Source organism: Prionailurus bengalensis, chromosome B2 (assembly GCF_016509475.1).
Source record: "Prionailurus bengalensis isolate Pbe53 chromosome B2, Fcat_Pben_1.1_paternal_pri, whole genome shotgun sequence".
Classification (NCBI taxonomy): domain Eukaryota; kingdom Metazoa; phylum Chordata; class Mammalia; order Carnivora; family Felidae; genus Prionailurus; species Prionailurus bengalensis.
This window is the reverse complement of record NC_057349.1, coordinates 53,521,682-53,546,838: the sequence shown is the minus strand read 5'-3', so window position 1 is coordinate 53,546,838 and position 25,157 is coordinate 53,521,682. Positions and strand designations below refer to the sequence as shown.

The 25,157-nt window shown below is 38.1% G+C and overlaps 1 protein-coding gene across 18 annotated transcripts in view; it reads left to right on the top strand.

Annotated features, from left to right (window-relative positions):
• The window catches only part of DST (dystonin), a 496,232-nt gene that overhangs the window by 294,196 nt on the left and 176,879 nt on the right, over positions 1 to 25,157 (top strand). For all 18 annotated transcript variants that reach the window (XM_043591694.1, XM_043591680.1, XM_043591693.1 and 15 more), the window contains 6 exons: positions 2,385 to 2,551; positions 19,859 to 19,971; positions 20,064 to 20,170; positions 22,329 to 22,448; positions 24,555 to 24,650; positions 24,756 to 24,883. In XM_043591694.1, coding sequence (XP_043447629.1) covers positions 2,385 to 2,551; positions 19,859 to 19,971; positions 20,064 to 20,170; positions 22,329 to 22,448; positions 24,555 to 24,650; positions 24,756 to 24,883 — 731 coding nt within the window. The remainder of the gene's footprint in view (positions 1 to 2,384; positions 2,552 to 19,858; positions 19,972 to 20,063; positions 20,171 to 22,328; positions 22,449 to 24,554; positions 24,651 to 24,755; positions 24,884 to 25,157) is intronic.

Below are 25,157 nucleotides of genomic sequence, written 5' to 3'. Positions count from 1 at the left end.
CCTAGATTTGTTTCTCTGAACCCTTGTTTTTATAAATGTTGATTTGCTTGAGGCAACAAATTTAAAAACTTTTTACTTCTCAGGGCACCTGGGTGGCTCAATTGGTTGAGTGTCCAACTCCTGATTTCAGCTCAGGTCATGATCTCATGGTTTGTGAGTTCGAGGCCTGCGTTGGGCTCTGTGTTGACAGTGGGTAGCCTGGTTGGGATTCTCTGTCTCCCTCTCTGCCCCTTCCCCACTTGTCACTCATGCTCTCTCTCTCTCAAAATGAATAAACATTAAAAAAAAAAACAACTTTTTACTTCTCTTTACAGTAGGAGAATTGGGAGAATAATAAAGCCAAATTTTTGCTTCTCCCTTTGTAAAAAAGAATAATAATAACCACAACAGTAAAGTTGCTGACATTACACTGTGTTCGTGTTGAATTCTGATGACCTAGCATAATAACTATTACCATCATTATTTTACAAGTCAGAGGATGGTCTTGAAACAGTTGAGTAACTTGAACATAAATGGTGGAGATGGAATTTAAACTCCTGGGATGTACTAGAAGGGCTCTCTAGCATAATTTCAGATCAGGGTATCAGTTGGAAGTTGGGGGTGGAATAACATTGGTGATTTTTCTGCTCTTTATTTCCCCACATTTAAAGAAAAAGGAATTTGTCCTGTATATACTATATAATGTGTTCATGCATGCACATAGTTCTTTTCATGCTGTGGAGATTAGCACAGGTTCTTAGAAAAGATGATTAAATTGAGACCATGAGCTCATATTTATTTCTTTTTTTGTTATAAAAATAATTAATTAATTTAGATCGAGCAAGGGAGGGGCAGAGGAAGAGGGGGAGAGAGAGTCCCAAGAAAGCTCCACACTGTCAGCACAGAGCTGGACAGGGGCTCAAACTCACAAATTGTGAGATCATGGCCTGAGCCAAACTCAAGAGTTGAACGCTTAACCAACTGAGCCACCCAGGCACACCCTGAGCTCATCTTTCAAATCATTTGTCAAGGAGCATGTCTCATACTGTGGCTGAGAGCAAGCTCTGCAGGGCATGGAGATCTATGCAGAATATTGGAGAAAGGGTGTGTGTGGCTCCCGCCATCATGTCCAGGTGGTGGTGTTAGAGGCTGCCAGGCCTGGCGTGGGCTTTTGCTGCTGCAGCCTGCACCAGGTTCCTGGTTGGCCTGGCCTCCGGCTCTTGTGGCAGCTGGGAGGAATAAAGGGCTTCCTGTCTGAGCCTAGCACTGCTGCATGTCAAAGGCTTTTTTCAGTCTGGGACTGTAAAATTTTCTACTTTCAGTTCTTTGACTCTGGCTCTTCTGACCTCTGACTTCTGTGTTGTATTTACAGTCTCTGGGCAAGACTAGATTGACGAGAGTCTTAAACATGATCTGCTTCTCCCTCCTACCTCCTCATTTTATAGATGAGGAAGTTGACTCACAGACATGAAATGTATTATTCAAAGCTGTGGGAGTAGTGGCCAGAACTAGAAGCCAACCTCATGACTTGAGTGATTTTTTTCCTGTTACAAAATGACTTGTGCCTCCCTATATATTGCTTCCAATTCTTTATTTACTCATCCTGATCCTGGCTTCCCGCCTGTCTTTCTTGATCCCTTGGCTTTCATCCTGCACTGATGGAGGGAACAGTTGTTGCTTGGTGTTAATCCCAGCTTTGGAATCACTGTGTGACCCCTGGTAAAGTCACTTTGTGCCTTAATATCATTATCAGCAGATTAAGTAGGACCCTTGTTAGAGAGGTTCTTAAGAAAATGTCAATCATGTGAACTGGTGACCTGTTTTATTTAGTGAAAGAGACTTTTAGAAAATTAAATGAAAATGAACAAAGTATAGGGAAAAAAAATCAGTTAATAAAGGTATCCTGTTGAGTAAACTGAGAAAGGACTCATGAGAAAATTAAAGAGACTTTAGGTCAAATTGTTATGTAATGTAGTTAATTGGGGAAGGTACTAGTTTCCTTCTTTGTTCTTTACACAGAATACCTGTCAGATCAAATCCTGCTCTGCAGGTGGTAATAAAGATTAGTTTGTAGGTTTTACTTTGGATCCATTTGAACTTGGCAAAACCTTTGGTTGGATTATTTTACAGATCTGATTAATAAAGAGGAATGTAGAATTCTCAGTGCTGTGACATTTTGGCATAATAAAAAAAATTAGGTGCTTATGTTAAATCCTCCTTTTCTATCTATGAACCTCTTTGAAACTCAGTTTCCCTGTATGTAAAATGGGGAAAATACATTTAGCTTTCCAATGAGAGTTATGAGGACTAAGTAGAATAACACTAATGAAGTGCTTGGTACATAGTAGTTTCTCAGTCTGAGCTGGCTTTCTTCCTAATATTTTAACACTTTCTGTTGTGTTTAGATATCTGATATCCATGTTACTGGAGAGTCAGAGGATATGTCTGCGAAGGAGAGATTGCTACTGTGGACACAGCAGGCAACAGAGGGTTATGCTGGAATACGGTGTGAAAATTTCACTACCTGCTGGAGAGATGGAAAACTATTTAATGCCATCATTCATAAATACAGGTATGGAATTTGTGGGGTCTATTTTCTTAGACAAATATGAGAAGTGTTTCTTCCATTTCCAGATTTTAAAATAACCTTTTATTATTATAGAAGCAATACATGTGCATGGCAGAAAGTTAGAAAATACAGACCAAGTACAAGTAGAAACATCAGATTCTTACCACTGCGAGATCATCGCTCTAAGCTTGGTGCATACACACAGACCACAGAGCTATATCATATCTTTGGATTTTGCTAGTAACTTGGAAGACAGTAAGCTCTGATATATAGAGTCTTCAAGTGGATGAGCATGATTGTACAAATGGAGAACTGGTGAGTTGTAGGGTAAGGGTTTAGTTCAGACTTAGAGCTCACACATGTCCAAATTACAGTCTCCTACACTGGTTACTCTGATGAGTAGCTGGGTTCAAAAGAGGACAACTTTGGGGTCGTAAACAGTTTTCTGGATGAGAATTATTAACAACTGAATCCCCGTTAACACTGACATAGCACTTACTATAAAGTGCCAGACACCATCCTAAGCAGTTTTTACATATATTGATTTATTTAGTTCTTACAGCATCCCTATATCATCATTCCCAGTTACCATACAAAAACTGAGGCACTGAGTAAATACTTACTTGCAGTCACACAGCAAGTGGCAGCTTTGAGATTCAGACCTGGGGCCTCTGGCTTTTGACTCTATGCTTTTAATGTCTTCTAAGGATCTAGAGCCCCAGAAAATATTTATTGAAAACAATACGTGTGTTGATCTCAGTAACTTTTCTTAGTTTTGAAAAAATTATATCATGTTGTTGGAGAATGTCTTCCTAAGTAGAGTAAGCTTAAGCTATAGCTCATTGGACTAACAAATTTATTTGATAAAAATAATAATTATATAGAATAGTTAATATTTTGATAACTTTCTACACGTGGGGCATTCTGTTCATTGTTTTCCATATGTTATCCCATTCAAATCTCCTAACAGTCCCACAAAACAGGAACTGTTATTAGCCCACATTTGCAGAGGAGGAACCTTGGGTTTGCCAAGGTCTCGCTGCTAATACATCATAGAGCTGAGATTTTAATCTCGGTCTGCTTGATTTAAAATCCCATTCTCCCCATCTGTCTCCCTTCTCTTTCTTTTTTTCTTTTCACTCCCCTGAGGACCTTACTCTCTTTCCCTCTTTTTTTTTTTTTTTTACAAAGGGGAGAGATCTTTTTCTCTTTCCCTCTTTTTTATTTTGGAAATTTTAACATCAATCAAACTGTAATGAATCTCCCACGCATCCGCACCCAGAGCCCCTTTATAACACTGTAATAGTCTGCTTCTTTATGGAACGACATTTCAGTAGAGGTAGGTATGGTTTGCCTGATTAATAAGAAAAATCAGAATCAACTCGCCTACACTTGTTGAAAATAAAGTACCAGATCTCCTTAAGTAACACAGTGCCAAGAGGGTTTAGTCGGTACAGACATTGCTGTCATCATACTGCACTTCTATGTGACTTAAAACATGAGGCCATCAGAAGGCTGCATAATTGGATATATTTTATACCTGGGATGGTAAGATCTTGGCCTTTAAATAAAAATATTTGGATTGTTATACCTGAAGGATTTATGTCATGATGTACCTTTGAGTGTGTGCTCTTTTCTCTTTGAAGTGTTTTAAGTAGAAGCAAAGCATTTAGAAGCCAGCTATTATTCTAAAATAATTGACTTTTAAAAACAATGGTCTCCGGACATTGTCTCTTCAATACTTGTGAAAGAGTATAAGTACAAATTAGTATATACATGTTGTGTCTTTTTCTCCTACATATGTGTCAGAAATGCTGAAATTTCCTGGGGAAGTTTAATATTACAGAGCTCATATTGCTTTAGGAGAGAATTTGGATCTTTTGAATATTATTTGCTTTGAACTTTTAATTTGACAGAGTGATCATTTTAGAAAATTGTTTAGCTTTACTGGAGCACCTGGCTGGCTTACTCACTGGAGCATGTGACTCTTGATCTTGGGGTTGTGAGTTCAAGCCCCACGTTGGGTGTAAAGATTACTTAAAATCTTTTTTTTTTTTTTTTTAAAGAGAAGAGGGGCATCTGGGTGGCTCATTTGGTTAAGCATCTGACTTCTGACTTTGGCTCAGGTCATGATCTCATGGTTCTTGGGATCGAGCCCCATGTCAGGCTCCACACTGTCGGTTTGGAGCCTGCTTGGGATTGTCTCTCTCTCCCTCTCTGTCTCTGCCCCTCCCCTGCTCTCACATGTGCATACGTGCGTGTGCGTGCTCTCTCTGTCTCTCTCTCTCAAAATAAATAAATAAACTTAAAAAAAAAAAAAGAATTGTTTAGTTTTAACTTTGAACTTTGATTTCCTAGTTGGCTTTGTTTTCCCTTGTTAGAATTCATGGTAGAAATACCGAGTATCAGGTTCAAGTGCTCACAAGATTTCTTTGTTGCTTATGTTCATCATCATGTGCCTCATAAAATACTACTGTGGCCTTTTTCACTGGAAGAAACTTTTCATGTGTAGAACTGTTTTTAGCTAAAAAGTACTTGGGCTTTTCTTTTTACTTAAAAAATGATCGAGTACTTTTCTTCTAGCATGTGTAAGAAATGGATGGGGTTGAACTACACATAGTTTTCACTGTTGAATGCTTTAAAATACTCTAAAGGGGAAAGAGAAAGTTATAAACAATTGAAATATCACTGTAAGAAGATTTTTGGATATTGGACAGCAATAATCACATTTAGAGAGTAGTGTCTAATTTATAGTCGTTTTTACTTGATAATTATTCCCCTAAATTTTGTGATGTATTTGGACTTGCTGTGGAAACATATCCGTTTAATTGGGTTTGGGGGTCTATTTCTAGATTAAAAGTTGTTTTTTATATGAGTTTCATTTGACCTATGTAATAAAAATGATCTGAGGTGGTACATGGGTTTGGTTTCTACTTAAATACCAAGCCTAACTGTATGGAGTACTCGGTTGAGAAGGATCTTGACAGGGAGTGAGGGCTTAGCAGGAAAGAACCTTGAGATTCCTGGAGTGGATGGGCGGAGGATTGTGGTGCCACTCATGAAGCAAGTTTGCACGCCCCAGAGAGAATATGAAAGATTTCTCTGGAGATTGCAAGGAAAGTGGATACTCTTTGTCATTTCAACTATTTTTTTAAAGGTTTTATTTATTTATTTTGAGAGAGAGAGAGAGAGTACTAGCATGAGTGGGTGAAGGACAGAGAGACAGAGAGAGAGAGAGATAATCTCAAGCGGGCTCCACATACAGGCCTCAATCTCTTGAACCATGAGATCTTGACCTGAGCCGAAATCAAAGAGTTGGACGCTTAACCTACTGCGTCACCCAGGTGCTTCCTATGCCCCGTATTTGTCATTTAAAAATAAACAAGTATTGTAGTAAATGATCTGGTCAGATTTTTGTGTACACATCTCCTGAAGATTTAGAAATATTGATCTGAAATGGGGACAGAATGATAGCACCCTTCAGATTTTGTGTTGCTGTCAATACTGTCAAAACTTAAGTACATTAATTTGGATTGCCTAGCATAATTTTATTAGTGTTCCCACATAGAATATGACTTATGAAGTGGAGAGAATGTTTGTTAACCCCAGTAAGCAGTACTCTACTAACATGAAATAAAAAAGAAATTTTTATAGTAAGAGTAATTTATAGACATTACACAATAAAAACCATCCCTGAAGTTAAAAAGAAAGTAACTGTTGCATAGAAGGCACCCAAGAAATATGTGTGGACTGTTGACCATGTATCAATTTCTGTGTTAGCTGTTTTTATATATGGTAGCTTTTAAAATGATCACAGTCCTGTGAAATAGATGACACTATTTCCATTTTTATCTGCGTATTAAATGATCACATTATTAAATTACTGAAGAAACTGGGGCTCAAAAGGGAAACTAATGTACTCGACATACCTTTTAAATGATGGAGGTGACAGCTCAGGAGTCTCAAGTCCTCATATGCTTCTGTGTAACTACTTACCATAATACCCTGCAGGTAAACTAGATATCCAGAAATGGAACTGTTGACCTGAGCAACTGTGCTAGGGCAGTGTTGAAAACTAATGATATTCAGCAAAGATACATGAGAATTCTCGATGAATTTAAGAAATGTCTACATGAATAGTATATATATAAATGGCAACTAAGATCTTTGTCCCTCGTAAGAAATTAGTGAGGGACATCAGTCACATAACTTAGAATTAGCCGTCAGTGAAAATGGCATTAGCAGCATCTCATAATGTGAGGAAAATTGTAGATAATAAGAGAATATTAAAACACTCAGCATAAGTGAGAGCAAAACCACAAATGAACTGTTCTGTAGTTTTGGGTATGTCATATTATCCCCAAGAAGGTGAAGAACCTGGATTATGCAATGGGTAATAAGAATGATAAAGTACTATGATATAGTGGAAGAGATTACAAAGGATAGCTCTTATAGGTTCTACTTAAATAGGTCATTGATTCAGATGGTAACCATGATTATTGCTTATCATTGTGAGCATGGTGTAATATATAGAATTATGGGATCACTATGTTGTATGCCTGAAACTAATACAACATTGTATTAAATTAAAATCATCAATTAAAATTAAAAATAAAATAAATAAATTGTTAGGAAATTCTGTTCCTGATTCCTTCTAGGAAATTCTGTTCTATTTTAGGAAATTCTGTTCCCGATTCCTTCTAGGAACGTCTGTTTGTTGTGTTCAGTTTTCAGTGGAAAGAATTCAAATAATAAAACTACCACATATCTGTACTAGTTTGCACTTGTTTTGTTTGTATAGTTTAAATTTTCTTGAAAGCGTATTAAAATCTTTTCCCTGAAAACCACAGCTGGTAAGAGATCTTAGGTAAATAAGCCTCACTCTTGCCCCTAACCTTGGTTTTCATTCAAAAGAATAACAAGGTAGACTGGATTTGATGGACTTAGATCAAAAGGATGTCACAAAAGCATCTGATGAGTAAGTAGCTTATGAGCAAGAGAAGTAGAGTTAACTGAGAATCAACAGCCTCTGGGATTCTAAACTGCAGTAGATTAATCATTCTCCTAGAGTTTGGATACAGAGGACTAAAATTCCCATTAGTAACACATGTTCTTCATAGTAGGTGTTACAGTCAGACCGTTCAGCTGATTTTTCTGTGCTCTCATTTAAGTGTGTGCTCAGTTATCACAGTAAAACTGATTTTGTTTTTCTTTTTGAGAGAAATAAAGCTCTGGCTTCTAGCTTGACATTCAGCCCCTGACTTGTCCTACTTTATCAGTCACTGCATGCAGATAACTGCCCCAGAACATTGATGAAAGCCAAGTTCCCAAACAGCAGCACTCACTGTGAAAACATGTCTGCCTGAGCAGGCATGAACATGAATGTGCGCCCACAGGCCACAAAGAACAGGGCAACATGTGCGGTAGAGCCAGGTGAAAACCTAAGGTGGTAGGATGGAAAGGTATGAATATGTCACGACTCACATGGTAGAGGGGTGGTGTGTTTGGCAGAGAGATTATTTCTGCTTAATAGTTTCTGTTTGTCCTAGTCTTGTTTTTAGTTTATGCCATTCACTGGTTTGAATTTCCTTTTGAGGCCCTTGGCATTCTTTTCACAAGCATGTTTTACATACATTACGTAACCAAGGAGGACTCCACTTTCTTAGGATAGATTGTGTTCAGGAGCACGCCATTTAAATATTTTCTAATCAGGCAGCCAGAAGCTTTTCACTTGTCTGAGTGTGTAGTTGGATAGCAATTATTTTGTTCATTGTTTGCATTTTGAATTAGAACTTAATGGGACCATCATATTTCATTACATTAAATGTTTAAAGATGCTGTAATTGGGAAGATTAGACTGTAAGGCTGTGGTCAGAATCATCATGTTTAATAGTCTGACCTGGAGGCCTGTGATTAAGCCGCATGCTTGGATTCAGTCACACCTTACAAGCTGAACTGGATTGGACTGGTTTAATACTGGGAGGAGGCCCTTTAGGGTTTGAAATGTTCCCATAGGAAGTTGGATTAGTGTTGATGAGGGGATTTTTTTCCCTTCAGAACCAGGTCTGCCCTTAGGCTGCAGAACCCAGAAGTCTGAGGGTGTGTGTATGTGTGTGCGCATACACACAAGTATGGTCTCTGGTGTGTGTGTGTGGCCATGGGCTAGGCAAAGACACAGAGCCCCGAAGGTTATAATTTTTGGAAAAGTCACAAGTATTTCAGTTTTTGAGGCAAAATCAAATTGCTTATTTGCCTTACCAGATAAACTCAACACAGTTGAATTCTGAGAGCTCACTGTGAAAGCCTGGTAAATTTTATAGTAGGTTCTCCTGTAGGTATTTCTTGCCACAACCCTACTTCAACTTGCATCTGTGACTTTTATATAAAAAAAAATAGCAACTAACAAAATGTAATACATTAACATAGTAAAATTCTCAAATAGAATAAAGGTGAATGCATTGAAATGTGATCTCTTTCCCCAGATACCCAGTCCCCTTCCCTAGAGACAACTGTTCAGTTTCTTTCATAGTCTTCCAGAAATGTTCTGTGAATATACAAACACCTGTTTTGGGGCAGAGTGGGGGGAGGGTCAGCTTGTTGAGGTATAATTTACATAAGCACCGAATCTTGAACATTATTATAATCTTTTCTAAAACACAGTTGAGAGAATGGCATATATGTTATTTCACATTTTTCTTTCTCCTTAATTTATTTTGGATGTCTTTCCATATCAGCAGAAATGGGTTTACCTTATTCTTTTAAAATGCTACAGAGTGTTCTGATGTATGGATGTAACATTATTTAATAGTATTGTGTTGATGGACTTTACATTTTTTTTGCTATTAAAAAGTATTGTATTGGACTTTGTGTGTTTTGCAGATGTGTGAGTGTGTTGGTTTGACAAGTTCCTAGAAGTAGAATTTCTAGGTCGAAGGGTAATGCATTTAAAGTTTTAAGACCTATATCTGAATTGTCTGCTAGAAGAGTTGCACTGAAATACCCTTCTGTACTGTTTCCCCTCCATGATGCCTTTAAGAAAGAAACATTCCATTATTTGTTAATGACATCCTAGCAGATATTAAACCCCATTCATTTTTTTCTATTCTTCTTTTAAGTTTGTTTATTCATTTTGAGAGAGAACGCGAGCATGCAAGTGTGCACAGGTGGGTGTGGGACAGAGAGAGAGGGAGAGAGAATCCCAGCAGTGCAGAGCCTGACACAAGGCTTGAACTCATGAACCATGAATGAGATCATGACCTGAGCTGAAATCAAGAGTCAGACACTCTACTGACTGAGCCAGCCAGGTGCCCTCTCTTCTTTTTTAATTTACCCTTTTATTCATACAATTTTTTTTCAGCTTTTAAGGTATGTGCCAGAGCTGAAATTGCAGGCTTATGTTTCCCTCTGGTGTGCAAGCTATTAGTCTAAACATGAATGTGTTGAGAGTTTAGGGGAAAATGACCAAGTAAGTTGGCAAATTTGAGAATGATGTGATCATTTAAGACGTTAGAATGCCAGCAGTGGGGGTGGTCTTGAGGTAACATACAAGAGAATGTGGGCCACAATGCCAGAGGTTTGGGAAGTATGTAATAAACATCAGATTCCTTCCCTTCCTGCTGCCCACCCACTAATAACAGGGCACGTGACCGTAAAGCACAAGAGAAGCTGGGCTTTGCTGAAATACTCCCCTTACTTTGAAACTTGACATATGCTTCCTTCGTCCTGGCTCCCTTCGGCATTTTCTTACCTTTCTCTAACACTAAGATTTCTCTTATGTTGCAAGAGTAGCTGACATATCTTCTATCCATCTATTTTTCTTTGATAGGTCCGTCTGTTTTGTTGCAATATGTCTTTATTTTGACTCATTTTCAGATTCCTGTTCCTATGTTATTTTGTTATATGAAGTGGTTTAATATTTTCTATCAGACTAAAAAGTAAGTTTATCCCTCTTTTGGAGGCATATTTATCCCCTAGAGAGTAAGATTTACTTAACTTCACTAAAATATAGGTATTGAAAGAATTAGGTCTCTATCAAAATCAATACTATTCTCTGTGTTTGTTAAAGTGTATGAGGCTGTTATGGGGTTAATTGTTCTTTGTGAATTGAGACTTATAACTCCTTAGGTATCTTTTAATTTCCATTGGTAGGTTCCAATCTTGAAGTACTAACAAAACTCGCTGTAAATCATAGCATTTTTCATACTTTGCTTTCTGTCTTGTTGGTAGAGAGTTACTTTATAGAAAAAAATAGGAAGAAAATTTGAAATAAATTGAGGCATCTAGTTCTGAGAAAGGGAAAATTACCTTCATGGCTTTGTTTCCTTCTACAATACGTGCCCAAATAGGAGCATAAAGGAATATGTACACCCATTTACAAAAATATGGGTGGGTCTCTTGCATGTTCATCTTTATTTGCTGTCCTTTTTTTTTTTTTCCGCTGAGGGGAGGGGGCTGAGGGGAGATACTTTTTGTACCAATAAGAACAGTAAAAACATGCTAAGCCTGAACATGATTTAATCCAAACAGTCATCTACGGGAATTTGTTATGGTAACTGCTGAACTGCCATAGGATAAGTGAGGCATATTGAATACATATTGTTATTGTGTGATCTATCAGAGAACAAATGTTGAGTAACATATGTGGCTTCATGCATCTGTGTGTGAGTAGGTGCGTCGTGTTCTGGAGTACAGACGTTGTTCTAAGACTGATTTCTAGGTAAATGGAGGTTTTGGTTTTTTTTTTTTTATTTCCACATAATTTCCTTTCAATTCCTTGCATGCTGCTGAGTACATACTAGTTTTCCAGCAAAGCCTGAGCCTGTGCGCGCCCAGCTACCTGCTTTGTCTGTGCATGTACTCAAGCAGTGAAGCGTACCAGGAAAAGTCATATGCAGATGATCAGTTTCACTGTGACTTCATGCTTACCAGCTTCAACTGGTTCTGATCAGCAGTCTTTTCCTATTGTGTTAATTCACACCTTCTCTCACTCATACTGCCTTTTCTCCCCTTACTATTAGCTGATGATCTGCACTCCTGCTCTCAGAGAATACTGACACCAGCAAGTGAAATGTCTTTCTCTTTGCTACCAAAGATACAGACCTGACTTTGTTTGCTTCCATCCCAGCCCATCTTTGCTCCCGTTTGACAGACCAATTCCTCCTCCACCTCTCCAAGGCCTGTTATCCCTCCTCCTGTGCTCTGGATCCCATCTCTACCATTGCCTCAGAAACCTTCTTTCTCATTACACTAAACCTTTCTCCCTCAACAGATCTTTCTCCTTGAATTTTAAGCACGCTGAAGCCTCTTGGCTAATAAAACAACAACAAAAAATTCCCCTCTTAACTCCATGCTTTTTTCCCATCTACTGCCTCACATCATTCCTTTCCTTAAAGGCCAGACTTGTCAAAAGAATTGTCTGTACCCTCCATTTACATTTCTTTACTCTATATTTATTCCTCACCTCACTTCTTCTGGCCTCTGGGCCCATAATCCACCAAAACTCTTCTAGGGTCAAGAATGTCTTCCATGTGGCTAAATCCAATGGGTCGTTTTCAGGCCTCATTTTTCTCCTCTGTATTTGACCCTACTGACCATTCTTTTCTTCTTGAAATACTAGTCTTTTTTTCTTTGGTTTTTATGGCTCCACACTGCCCTGGTTTTCCTCCTGTTTCTTGGGCTCTTCCTGCTCAGATCTATTTGTAGACTCAGCCACAAGGCCAGTACATGTTGGGAGTTTTTGGGGGGTTGCCTGTTGACTTTCTTTTCTCTCTGTGTTGACTCCCATCCATGCCCACACCCCTAAGTTCTGTGGATTTGACCTTCGAAATATCTCCTGCCCTGTCTGCTTCTCTCCACTGCTGCCACATTCTTTTGCAGTCACTATGGTTTCCTACTGGCTTCTGTGGGAATACTTTCAACACTTGAGATTTCTTCTGCATCTAACCTCAGATCTGATCATTTAGTCCTGTCACCTCCTTAACGCACTTCAGTGCATTAGTTCTTAGAAAAATATTCAAAATCCTTTAAGAAGTTCATGAGATTTGGGGCCTCTGGGTGGCTCAGTCAGTTAAGCGTCTGACTTCAGCTCAGGTCATGGTCTCATGGCTCATGAGTTCAAGCCCGGCATTGGGCTCTGTGCTGACACCTCAGAGCCTGCCTTGGATCCTCTTCTTCTCTCTCTCTCTGCCCCTTCCCTGTGCACACGTGTGTGCACATGTTCTCTCTCAAAAATAAACATAAAAAAAAAGTTCATGAGATTCTGCATTATCTCTGCCCCTGCGTCCTTCCAGTCATCTCTCACCATGTGTCCTCCTGATGTTGGCTCCCATCCCAGGCAGTGGTCTCCTTGTTCTCACGTGGCCTCCAGGCCTGAACATGTGCAGGCTTTTCCCCCTCTGCCTTGGTGCTCAGGGTGTTCTTTCCAACCAGGTTTTCTCCTGGTTTACTCCTGAACTCCCTTTAGAGCTCTGAGTTCTTCGTATGCCCAGTGCCTGTATTCTTAGTGCCTCTCTGCCCAGCACATAGTAGGTGCTTATTAAATGTTGAGCGAATGAATGAACTTGCTAGTTTGTTGACTGGGAAGAATTATTTAGAATTAGTGTTACCGAAGTGCCAAGTTAGGCCTTCTGTGACATTTTCATTACATTGGTTACATGCCAGTGGATGCTTTTTAATAACCCATGTATATAGTGGTTTATATTTAGTTTCACAGGTACTTTCACATGAATCTTCTCTTGAGACCTTGGACAAATCAGTTGGCTTCTTCAGACCTAAAATGGCTTTCTTCCACTGCCACACAAATCTCAAGACAGTCCCTGGAATTCCAGACGATTCTTATAGTTCCTGATTTTCTGTAATCCTTGATTTTCACTTTTTTGTAGGAGAAATGAGAAACCTGAGACACGGGTTTCTGGATGCATGTTCACAGTCAGAGAACAAGTTAGGACTAAGTCACAGGACACCTGAGTCACAGCCCTGTTACTTCTTTCTATCTCGGTAGAGCCTTTTCGCTCAAATATGTAAAAATGGTCCTTTAAAATTTTTTTTTTAATTTTTTTTTATTTAAAAAAAAAATTTTTTTTTCAACGTTTATTTATTTTTGGGACAGAGAGAGACAGAGCATGAACGGGGGAGGGGCAGAGAGAGAGGGAGACACAGAATCAGAAACAGGCTCCAGGCTCTGAGCCATCAGCCCAGAGCCTGACGTGGGGCTCGAACTCACGGACCGCGAGATTGTGACCTGGCTGAAGTCGGACGCTTAACCGACTGCGCCACCCAGGCGCCCCTTAAATTTTTTTTTAAAGTTTGAAAAACTGTGGTAAAATATACGTAACATTTACCATTTGGTATGTTAATACACTGTTGCTAAACCATCACCGCCATCTATCTCCAGAACTCTTCTCCCACCCCCCAAACGCTGGCAATAACCATTCTACTTTCTGGTTTTTTGTGTGAGAAAGAAAATTATTGCTCAGTGTCCTTTCACGTGATCTGATATCTCCTATCGCGAAGTTTATATAAGTGGTTTTTATTTCAATGAAACAATCTGTCACCAAAAGCTGTCTTCGTCAGCTACCTCGTTTTACAGTCTATTCCAGAGTTGGGCCAATATGAAATGTGACTCCGCCCCATCCCCTCCAATCCTAAACGTGTTCTTTTCCTCTTGATTTAAGCAATAAAAATCAGCCCTGGAAAAGAGGGAAAAGGCTTGCTGTCTCCTACTGAGAGTCTAAGGCAGTAGGCATGTTTGTGTTTGTGTCTGCTTTGTGTTTGTCTTGTTACATAATTATCTGATAGTGTTATGGATTTTTTTTTTTTTGCCAGTGCAGAATATGGATGATTTTGAAAGAAAATGAGAAATGTATTAGAGGCAAGAAGGATTTTAAAATGATTTAGTTTCCAGACTTGCCTGATAAGAATCACCCTGGGGGAAGGGGAGAACCTTGTTAAAATACAGATAACCAGGCCTTTCTCTATATTCTGTCAGTCTAGAGTAGGGCCTAGCACCATTCCAAGTGTGGAAAACATTGTTACAGTATATATTGATGAGTACTGTTTGGGTGACAGTCTGGAATTACATTTTATTTCATACAGTTTATTTTTCCGGATATGCCAGCATGCACAGACACACTATCTTGTGTTTCTTGTATTACCATCATCATTATCACTTTCCCCACCAGCAGAAGCATAAATTCTTCTCTGTTTTCTTTATCTTGATTTTTCAGCTTCATATCGGATGTTACGATTTAATTAGATTTCAGTTTATAATGCCAGCACAGCGCAGCACGTTGCTCAGACTTTGTAGAGAGATACACCTGGGTTCAAATCCTGACTGCCCTTGTCAGCTTGCATTCTTGAAATTACTTAATCTCTTAAAGCTTAAATTGTTTCATCTGTAAATTCAGAGTGATAATTACACTTTTTGAAACTTTGTAATTTATCCCTTGCTTGTTGTTTTCACTGCATGCCTGTTTTCAGATTGTTTTTAGCAGAGAAAGCCTTTAGGAAACCTTAAGATGTGTGTCTGTTTAGTTCACGGAGAAGTTAATGGCATTGTGTTCTGTCCCATGTGGATTTTGATAAGGGTGTGAAATCCTGATTGGAAGCTATCGATGGTAGCTTTATCTGTAGAAATTAACAAAAAGAAAAGGAACAAACCTAGGAATCAGGAATTTGAACCAGGTGCCAGATGGTACCTTCCAGTCCTCAAAGCTATCCATTTCTTTATAGTTTATTCATTTTTCAAATATTCGTGTGCCGAGCATCATGCTAGATATTGAAGATACAAACATGGCTAAAACAAGGTCTGCCTTCAGGCAGCCTGCTGTCCATTGTGAGAGGCAAGTGCAGAGTTAGAATGAATTGTGGCAAATACACACATGAGGATAGTAGACAGCATCTGGGAATGTAGAAAAGCAAGACTTACAGGAAGAATCTGAGTTGATCAGGTCGTGTCATGTATGGGGGTGAGGTATGCAGTGGACATTTGTTGAGCGAAGGAAAGAGACAAAAACCCGATGTGTTTTTGCTTTGAGAAATGGACTCTGCTCGTTTCTCTTTCTGTCGTGATTGCTAAAAGGGAAAATTTCTCAAGAGGGTTCAGATCCTGGATAGCCAAAACTTACATCTATACCCACACAGTAAATAATGATTGAATGCCAATTGAGAGCCAACACAACCCAGTAAACCCTATGAATTTAAATAAATTTTGCATACTTTGAAAAAACATCCTGATTTGGATTCTGACTACTAATGTTAGATCTATCCTTGCAGCCATTATCATACTTTTGGTTTGGAATTTGTTAATCTTGTGTCTGCACTAATGCTCTCTTCTCTTAGCTAACTTTTATCAGTGTCCCTTCAAGGGTGTTCCAATGGCCGTTTCTAAGTCTAAGTATTCTGACTTGGTTTCATGTTTCTTGTAGTTGAGCATTTCAGTGTTTGGCATGATGTCATGTGGAAGTCTTAGGTAGTGTGTCTTGTGCTAATCTTTAGCCATTTGTAATACTGCATAAGTCAAATTTTCTCTCAGAATCCTATCTAATTCTCATGTGAGCTAATATAATAATAAAGAATTTGAGGACTGAAAAGTTACTTTGGGGTGTCTGTACCAAAAAATATCTTACGTAGTTTTAATGTTCTGTTAGTTTGGCTATCTATTAATGTGGGTGGTAACATATATAAAATATATGTCTGTCTATATATGTGTGTTGTGTGTGTGTGTGTATGTATATGTGTGTGTATATGTGTATATAAATATAAACATAAATATAAATGCCCATATACATGTATATATGCCTGCAGTTTTGTATGTGTGTGTGTGTGTGTGTGTGTGTGTGTGTGTGTGTATGTGTATAGCCTATTGTATAATTTTTTTGTTTAGAGAGAATGCTCTTTTAACATGAGTGTTATATGAAAGATAAACATTACTTTTATCCAAAATTATTTTGTATTATGGCAGTAGCCACTTTGAGACCTTTTGGTCCTATGTTTTTAAACAAATTAAGGGCACTGAGCATGCGTACAAGTGCTTTGCACTTTTGGCTTTGCTTTCAGTTTCATCTTATGGTCTTATCTTGATTTTATACTCACACTATATAATTTGTGGTATCTTCTTTTTTTAAAATTTGTTTTATGTTTGTTTATTTTTGAGAGACAGAGCACACGAGTGGGGGAGGGGCAAAGAGAGGGGGACACAGGATCCAAAGCAAGCTCGGTGCTGACAGCAGAGAGCCCAGTGCTGGGCTGAGAACTCATGAACCATGAGATGGTGACCTGAGTTGGACGTTTAACCAACTGACCCACCCAGGTGTCCCTACTTTGTGGTATCTTCTTGTGTTTTTCTTTGTAAGCTGTTTTTAATCATTTATGGAAAAAAAAGGTAGGATAAAAATGTATGTTTTTTAAAAGTGCTATCTGTGAACATTGAGTCATTCAGAAAAGATTATATTATTCCAGAATAATGACACAAGTTAAGAGTTAGGATGGCCCTTTTCCCATAAAAGACTAACATATATTACTTTCAGTGGCAGAGTATTACATTATATGATTTTGAAAGGTTTGAAGAAAATAGGGAAACTAGAAAAATTAATGCAATATAGGAACATGGTTGTTGTCTTGTACCTGTTTACAATGTAGTGTAGACTTGGGTTAGTCAAACCTAAAATGGGAACAAAATTTCCTATTAAAGTTCCGCAAAAAGGAGATCTTAAGCTGGAATGAAACCTTTGGAATGAAAATACAAACCTGTAGGTGGAAAACAGGTAAAGTTTTAAAAGGTTATATGATCCCAGTGAGCCTGTAAAGAAGAAGAAAGATAGGTTACAACACAAGCCTCTTCTGGAAGCTCCAGACAGCTAGAGGAAAGGCAGAGTAGAAGACTGAAAATGACTGAATGGTTAGGAGATGAGTTTGGAGAGGGATAGGATTTTGAAAACGTTCAGGCTGTTCGTTTCTCATAGTGGTTTTACAATTTTTTTCTTTGTTTTTTTTATTAATTTTCTCTACTGCAGTCTTTTAATAAAGGAATGTCACTTCGTTTTTTGTTCCATTAAAGTGTTAAATATCATGATAAAAGAGGTGACTTATCTCAACTCAGTGTATTATACAGCTGCCTTTGTGCTGAAATGACTATGTCATTCTGAAGGAAGTTTTATGTTTTATTCTCTTAGTCAAAAACTTGGTTCTTCAATGACTTTATTCATTCCCTCTGGGATTACTCACTGTTTACTTTCTTGCTAATGGCAGGGTTCGTATAACAACATGCCCTTTCTTGTTGGGAGATTTGGCAAACCCAGAAAGGCTGGTTTTTATTTCTTCAAAATGTGTGAACTTTATGGAAGCAAAACAGTTTTTTGAACTTTAGATATTTGTTTTTGTCTAGACCTAAATTCACCTGTTTAGTAATCTTGAAGTTGGCAGATTCTTCAAAAATACTTCTTTGGGAGTAAAAAATATTATTTTTAGAGGTATGTAACTTACCTCTATTGTTGTCAGTAGATTTGTTGTTCCTATAATAAATGTAGGATCACTTTTAAGTAATCATGTTGGTGCATATGAAAAACATTAACAAACTTGCTAATAATTTCCCGGGAAATAGGTAGGTAGGTCATGGCGGCTACATTTCAAGGTTCTGAACACTTTGAAAGTTCTGTAAAACTGTAAGTAGATTTCTTTGAGGTCTGCTCTCTTATCAGATAAAAAGAAGACTGCAAATTGTTGTTTACCTTCCTAAGAGTTTTTCATGTAAACAGCTTTCCAAGTAGTATTCAAAATAATTTGCATTTCAGTCCTTCTCCATGACCTCTGAGCCCTCCCACTCATTCTGCAGTTCCCAGATGACTATTCTGAGCAAACCAGAATGTCTGTGGGACATTGTTAAGAGCCAGCCTTAGAACTTGATAAGAGTGGGTTCTTAGTGATTTTGAGGGTGGGTACCACTCTTTTTGAGCTTTACTGTTTCCACATTTGTTTTTGCATTCTTTTAATGCTTTGCTTTTGAGATGAACATTTCCTGACTGGCTTTTGCCTTGTGTTAAGTTTCCAACTACCACATTTTGCCGCTGTCTATGCAAGGAGTATTTGGGAAGTCTTTCCCTTTTCCTGTCTTGTATATAGACAGAGATAGCTTTAAAGTATCCCTGTGGTTTAGTAAAACATGCAAGTCTCACAAAATAGAAAGGGTTGAAGTCTGGTATATGAGTGTGTGTGTGTGTGCGCTTGCTTGCACCTGTGTGCATGTACACAGGCATGCACATAGATGCTTGTGAAGATGTAAACTAGTGCTTATTTTAGTCTTTCATTTATGATTCAAATTACTAATTAGCCAACCTACTTACCAACTTACTGCTAGATATTTGTTGTCTGCTAATTCTTTGTCATTCTTTGTCTCAGCAGAAGGATAAAATACAAAAGTTTATTAATACATGGTTCTTGCTGACTTAGAGTTAGCTGGTTGTGAGAAGCAAGATGTGCATGCACATTAAATAGTGAATTAATAGGGCAGGGAAGCGTATGATTATTCTGAGGGCCAAAGTGACAAGCACAGGCCCAGGAGTGTGTAAAGAGTTCAGGCAGCAGAGAGAAAAATGAAGGTTGTGAAGATGAGTGAAGGCTTCACAAAGGATGATAGTGCTCGCAAAGATGAGTCGACAGCAATCACAGCACATGGCATCCTGTCCACTGGGCGGTGGGTGCCAAGGAAGCAGCATTGAATTCATCATAAACATTTGTGTTTGGGGAGAAACTGAGAGGATGCTAGTTGGATTGGAAGGATGCTGTTGGAATAGTAGAGTTTACGATTATGAGGAATTTGTAGACTTTGTTGAAAGTTACCAACTTTTTATAATTTCCTTGCCACACTTGGTTTTGGCATACAAAAGTTTTCTTTTTTTTATTGGGAGAGAGAAAAAGCACATGCGGGGGGAGGGGCAGAGAGAGAGAGAATCTTTTTTTTTTAAGCTTATTTATTTATTTTGAGAGAGTACACAAGCAAGTGGGGGAGGGGCAGACAGAATCCCAAGCAGGCTCTGTACTGCCAACTCAGAGCCTGATGTGGGGATTAAACTCAAGAACTGTGAGATCATGGCCCAGGAGTTGGAACCTCAATTGACTGAGCCATCCAAGCACCCCAGCACACAAAAGTTTCTGAGAAGAGTAAGCATTGTTAAATATTTGATGAAAATCTCTGTATTTCAACATAGGCTTAGTATTAGTATTTGCAGAGATGGTATGTAAATAGATAAACAGGTTCGTGTAATGTTGAATTAGCACGTGAGAAAACTTAACTGATTGCAGTGAATTTTTTCCTAGGCCGGACCTGATAGACATGAATACTGTTGCTGTTCAAAGCAACCTTGCAAATTTAGAGCACGCTTTTTATGTAGCAGAAAAAATTGGAGTTATAAGACTTCTGGATCCTGAAGGTGAGTTGTTCTGACTAGATGTAGACTGGCATGAAAGTCTGGTCAGAAGTAATCTGTCAACATTTTGAAATAATTTATGTGGCTGCTTTTAGATGTTGATGTCTCCTCACCTGATGAAAAATCAGTAATAACTTATGTGTCATCTCTCTATGATGCATTTCCCAAAGTCCCTGAAGGTGGCGAAGGCATTGGTGCAAATGTGAGTATTGATTTTTCCCTACTTGAAGCTGCGGATTCAGTAATGACCAATTAATGACCAGTTAACTGAATTCTTTGATAGAGCTTTTTACAGTATTTAAATGTGAAATATTCTTTAAAGAATTTGAGTTAAGATACTATTTAATGAACCAGTACTGTTTGCATTTTCATGACACTATTCTACCATTATAATTAAAGTATAACTCAGAAACATTTGTTCTGTGTCATAAAGTAAGCTGTTTAGAGTTACATATAATTTTATAATTAAAAGCTCTAAAGCACCGAATTTTGGAGTTTTTCCTTTTTAACTTGCTGCTGTTTTATATTTGCTCTGTTTGATGTCCTTCTGTATCTGCAGAATATCTCACCCCTGAGATCACTTTCAATGTTACTAATTCTCATAATCTCATGAAATAAGTTGGCTAGGAATTGTTTTTCTGATTTAAAGGTGATTATCTAGAGGAAGGTTATTTGATTTTGCCAAATTAACAAGCTACTTCATAAGCAGAGTGAAATGTGGTACAGAGAGCTTTGGGCTCCTCATTTGTCCACTGTTTCCCAAACATTTGTGTAATTCAGTTCAACGGTGCATTTTGTAGTGGTCATACGAACACATATGGAAGCATTTCTGGAAGAGAACGGGAAACCATCAGTTGTGCGTTAGAGGATGAGCCCCTTCACCCTGGACTTCTCACCCTTTCCCTTGCAGATACCTTTATTCCTAATTTACTTAGAAGATTTTGGAGCTCATCTTTTTCACCTCTGTGTGCTTTTGTTTCTGGACTTACTTCCATTCTCTTCTCCCTGTTCTTTCTCTCAGAGGTGTATCGTCTTCTGATCCCTGAGTAACTTGCTCTCCTTCTCATCCTTTACTGTGATGTCTGTCAACAGTTGAGTGTTGAGTGTTGCTTGAGAAAGTTTCTCATGGCCATTCCTTGCCTTATCTTCTCCCTGCCTTCACCCCGTTCCTGCCTCGTACTCCTTACTAGGATGACAGCTTTTCTACACTTTTCTGCCTCTGTTTTATTTCTCTTCCCATCAGCACTGCACACGGTCACCAGATTGATCTTCCTAAAACCTGATGTCTTTGGCTTGAAAACGTTCAGTGATTACATATAGCTTGTTAGGTGAAGTCCAGCCTAGATACTCTGACATTGAAAATTCTACATACCTCCTTTTTTAGCTACAGTGTTTCAACACAGGCTGTTTGCTGGTAGCCAGGGCATTTCTGGTTCAGAGTCCTACTCACTTGGGGCTCCCTATCTTTTATCTCTTCCTCCCCTCCGCCCCCCAACACTTACTGGTTGTTGCAGAACTGCTCAAGGACTTCTCTCCCAAGAATAACTTGGTGATTGTTTTGAGGCACATATATAATGACCTGATTCTTATCTCAGCCTTTATCATATACTACCTGTTTCAGTTATTTCAGCACTTAATTAACTACTGCTTTTCATTTTGCTTAACTGTTTATATTATGACTCTCCTGCCTCCCTATCTAGACAGTAACTCTTTGATAAAAGGTATTATGTCTTAAAGTATTAAATTCTTATTACAACACATAGTATAATGCTTTGAATGCAATAAGCACTTGTCAAATACTTTTAATTCAACAGAGCAGGTGACAGCCTTCCAGTTTCTTTCCATTTTTATAAAAGGTTTGCTTAATGAGTAATCCTACCACATACATTTTCTATAATTTTTATTCCTGTCTGCTTTCCTGCATACTCTATAGACCATTGAGTTCAGGTATACAGTGGATTTAGATCTAGAAAGGTTGGAGGACATAGCAGCTAACTTGGCTTGTGCACGCTCTTACTCCCTCATTGTGGGTGCCTGGAAAACCCCAAAATGATCACAGTGTTTCTTCCTGCTGCATTTGGATGCAGCCTCAGAAGCCATCTTAACATAGTGCCCCAGGCAGCCACCATCTCTGGATCAGAAGTGACACTCATTAGGTCAGTCTTCGTTGTCAGATGTTGGTGGCATGTTTTCACATCTCTTTATGTGGGGCTGTGTGAAAAGTGAGAAAACAATGAGCTGGTTCTGACTGACCAGCTTAAGGACATATACATTCACAGAATGACCTTTGACTAAATTGTGTTAGATATGAATGTTATTATTTGCAGACATGGATCTTGTCTGTCATTTTATTGTTCCAGGATGTTGAAGTCAAATGGATTGAATACCAGAATATGGTGAACTACCTCATTCAGTGGATTAGACACCATGTGACCACAATGTCTGAGAGAACATTTCCTAATAATCCCGTAGAACTCAAGGTCTGTGTCACTGTAGAAGTTACAAAGGATTGGGCTTGATTATTAAACTTTTAAATAATGTTATAATAGTTCCATAATTTCAGAAGTTCAAGAAAAATTTCCCTTGGCAAGCCACTAATAAATAGGCAGTTTTTAAATTTATTCATCTCCCATTACTCAAAGAAAATGGAGGTAAACGTTAATAATGAAAACATAATAGCAATAACACCTTAAAGAAATTTATAGTCCCTTAGCTTTGAATTGTTGGGAGTTAAAAGATATAATTTGAGAGACCCTGGAACTGACATTGCCAAATTGCTTTTGGTGCATGGGGAATGCTTGGAACCCACCATATGGCTCAGGCAGGAAGGGCTCTGGGAAGCTGGTACAAGTTTAACCATGGTTGGGATTGTGCCTGTGGTTAAACCCTGTTAAAAACTCCTGTAGAGGTTTCTTTTTGTAAAGCAAGAAGCACATACTCTATTTCACCATGAAATGAGAAACACATACCTGACTTCCATTTCGTAAGACGTTTGATGCTACCTAAAAACAGGTCCAACTCTTTGAGGCAAAAACACCCTAGAAATATAAAAGAATTATAGATATGTAAAATTACTGATGAGTATCATCTCATTTTGTATATTTGGATTTGTAATAACAAAGTAATCTGCTTTATTTTAATAAACGGATAATGTGAATATTAACAATAAAGTCTTAATTCCTTGAATTATAGGCTTTGTTTTTTGATCAAACTGGAATTGCAAAATCTGTAATAACCCAGGGTGGGTCCTGTTAAAATTATTCATCGTGTTCATGCATCCGTACAGAACATCTTTGGAACAGTTTTTATTCACATTGCCATGGGGAGTTTGTCCTTGGCGTGAAGTTACTTGGCATGTGTTGATATGATGCTTTTTAAGTGTCCTGAAGTTGTTTGTGTGATGTCTCCCTTTGTGGATGCAAAACTTCCCGGGGCCAGAAAGATGTCCCCCTTCTTTCACCACATCTACCAGGAATGGTGGTTAGCACATAACATAATGGCATCCTGAGCTTATTTTCTAGTGGGTGTCCTGAAACATTGCATTTTGAGTTCAAAGCAATTTGCAGATTTGAGGTTCAGCTTATTTCCAAGTGGGTTCCTATTGTCCAGACACTTGGGTAAATTTGGATTGGCTTCTGATTAATGCAAATTCTTAAGGTTTTGGAAGAAATTTGAGTGGCTACACAGATTATTTGCTGGTGCCTAGGACAGCACATGATACATAGACGAAAACATCATGGGGAAATGCCAGTAATTTCATTAACCAGTAAAACGTTGAATGGAATCCTTCAGAAATCCTGCCTGAAGATTTATACGGAATTTTTTTAGAAAAACAACATGAATGAAAATGAAATGATTTGTATATACTTATTAATGTGGATATGTTTTATCTATATAATTTTTATGAAGGTCCTTTTTAATATTATATTTAAGATATTTTCAAATTAGTATCTACAAAGTAGATAATTGAATTATGTAGTTGAAACTTCTATAATAATAGCTGTAACAAATAACATCTATGTTTGTTTATTAAAAGATCTGGTTAACTTGGCCAACAAGTTAAAGTACTATAATGGAGCATGGGGTCATTTTACTGGGACACTGGAATCAAGATTTAGCCCTATCTATATGATAAGAATTCTGTTTTCGAGGATAGATCCATAATACAGAAGAGAACATTTTTTTCCTTTTGGGAATTGCATCAGATTATTTTTCCAAAAACTGAAAGCTAAAGGGCAGCATTTGGAAAGTGAATCTTTTAAAAGATATGCTTTCTTGTTTGTATGATGAGAGATTTTTAGTTAGAACCATATTAAAGTCTGCCATGGCTTATTATTATCCAGATCCCTGCATGGCACATGTTAAATCCCGACACACATCAGTAATTACACCCTTGTCAAATCTTGCGTTCTGCAACCTAGTCACCAACTAGCTGGGAATCAGTATTGTCCTTGAGTGTCAGTTTTATAAAGCAATTCCACTGAATGCATATAGCATAGTAAGTGGGATTTGAAGTGGTACACTGTGCGGTAATGAAAATAGGTCTTTGAAATTTGGGCCTTCATTTATTTTCCCTTTCATTCTAGGCACTTTATAATCAGTATTTACAGTTTAAAGAAACAGAAATTCCACCAAAGGAGACAGAAAAATCAAAAATTAAACGCCTATATAAATTATTAGAGGTAAGTAGGAATTGCCTTTGTATTGTCAAACATAAATCTTTTTCTTTTTTCTTTTTTTTTTTTTTTACATCCTTGCTTCATACTACATTTTTTTGTTTTCTCAAGATTTGGATAGAATTTGGACGCATCAAACTACTTCAAGGTTATCATCCAAATGACATAGAAAAAGAGTGGGGGAAACTCATTATTGCCATGCTCGAGAGAGAGAAGGCACTTCGACCAGAAGTAGAAAGGTAGGCCTGGGGATGTTTTCTGCCATGGGTATCAAGTTGGGCACGGGGAGGTGTCTCTTTGTTCTCATAGGAAGAACTTAAGTTTTGGAGCCAGGCAGGCCTAGGACCAACATTTATATTTTTCATTTCCTTTGCTGCATGACCTTGGATAAGTCACTTAGTCTTTCTGATTCTCCCATTTTCTTATCCAGAAACTCATCCAAGAGATGTGAAGAGTAAATCAGTGAAGTAATGTTCAAATAGGAGGACATGCTAAGCTGGGTTGGTGTGTGAA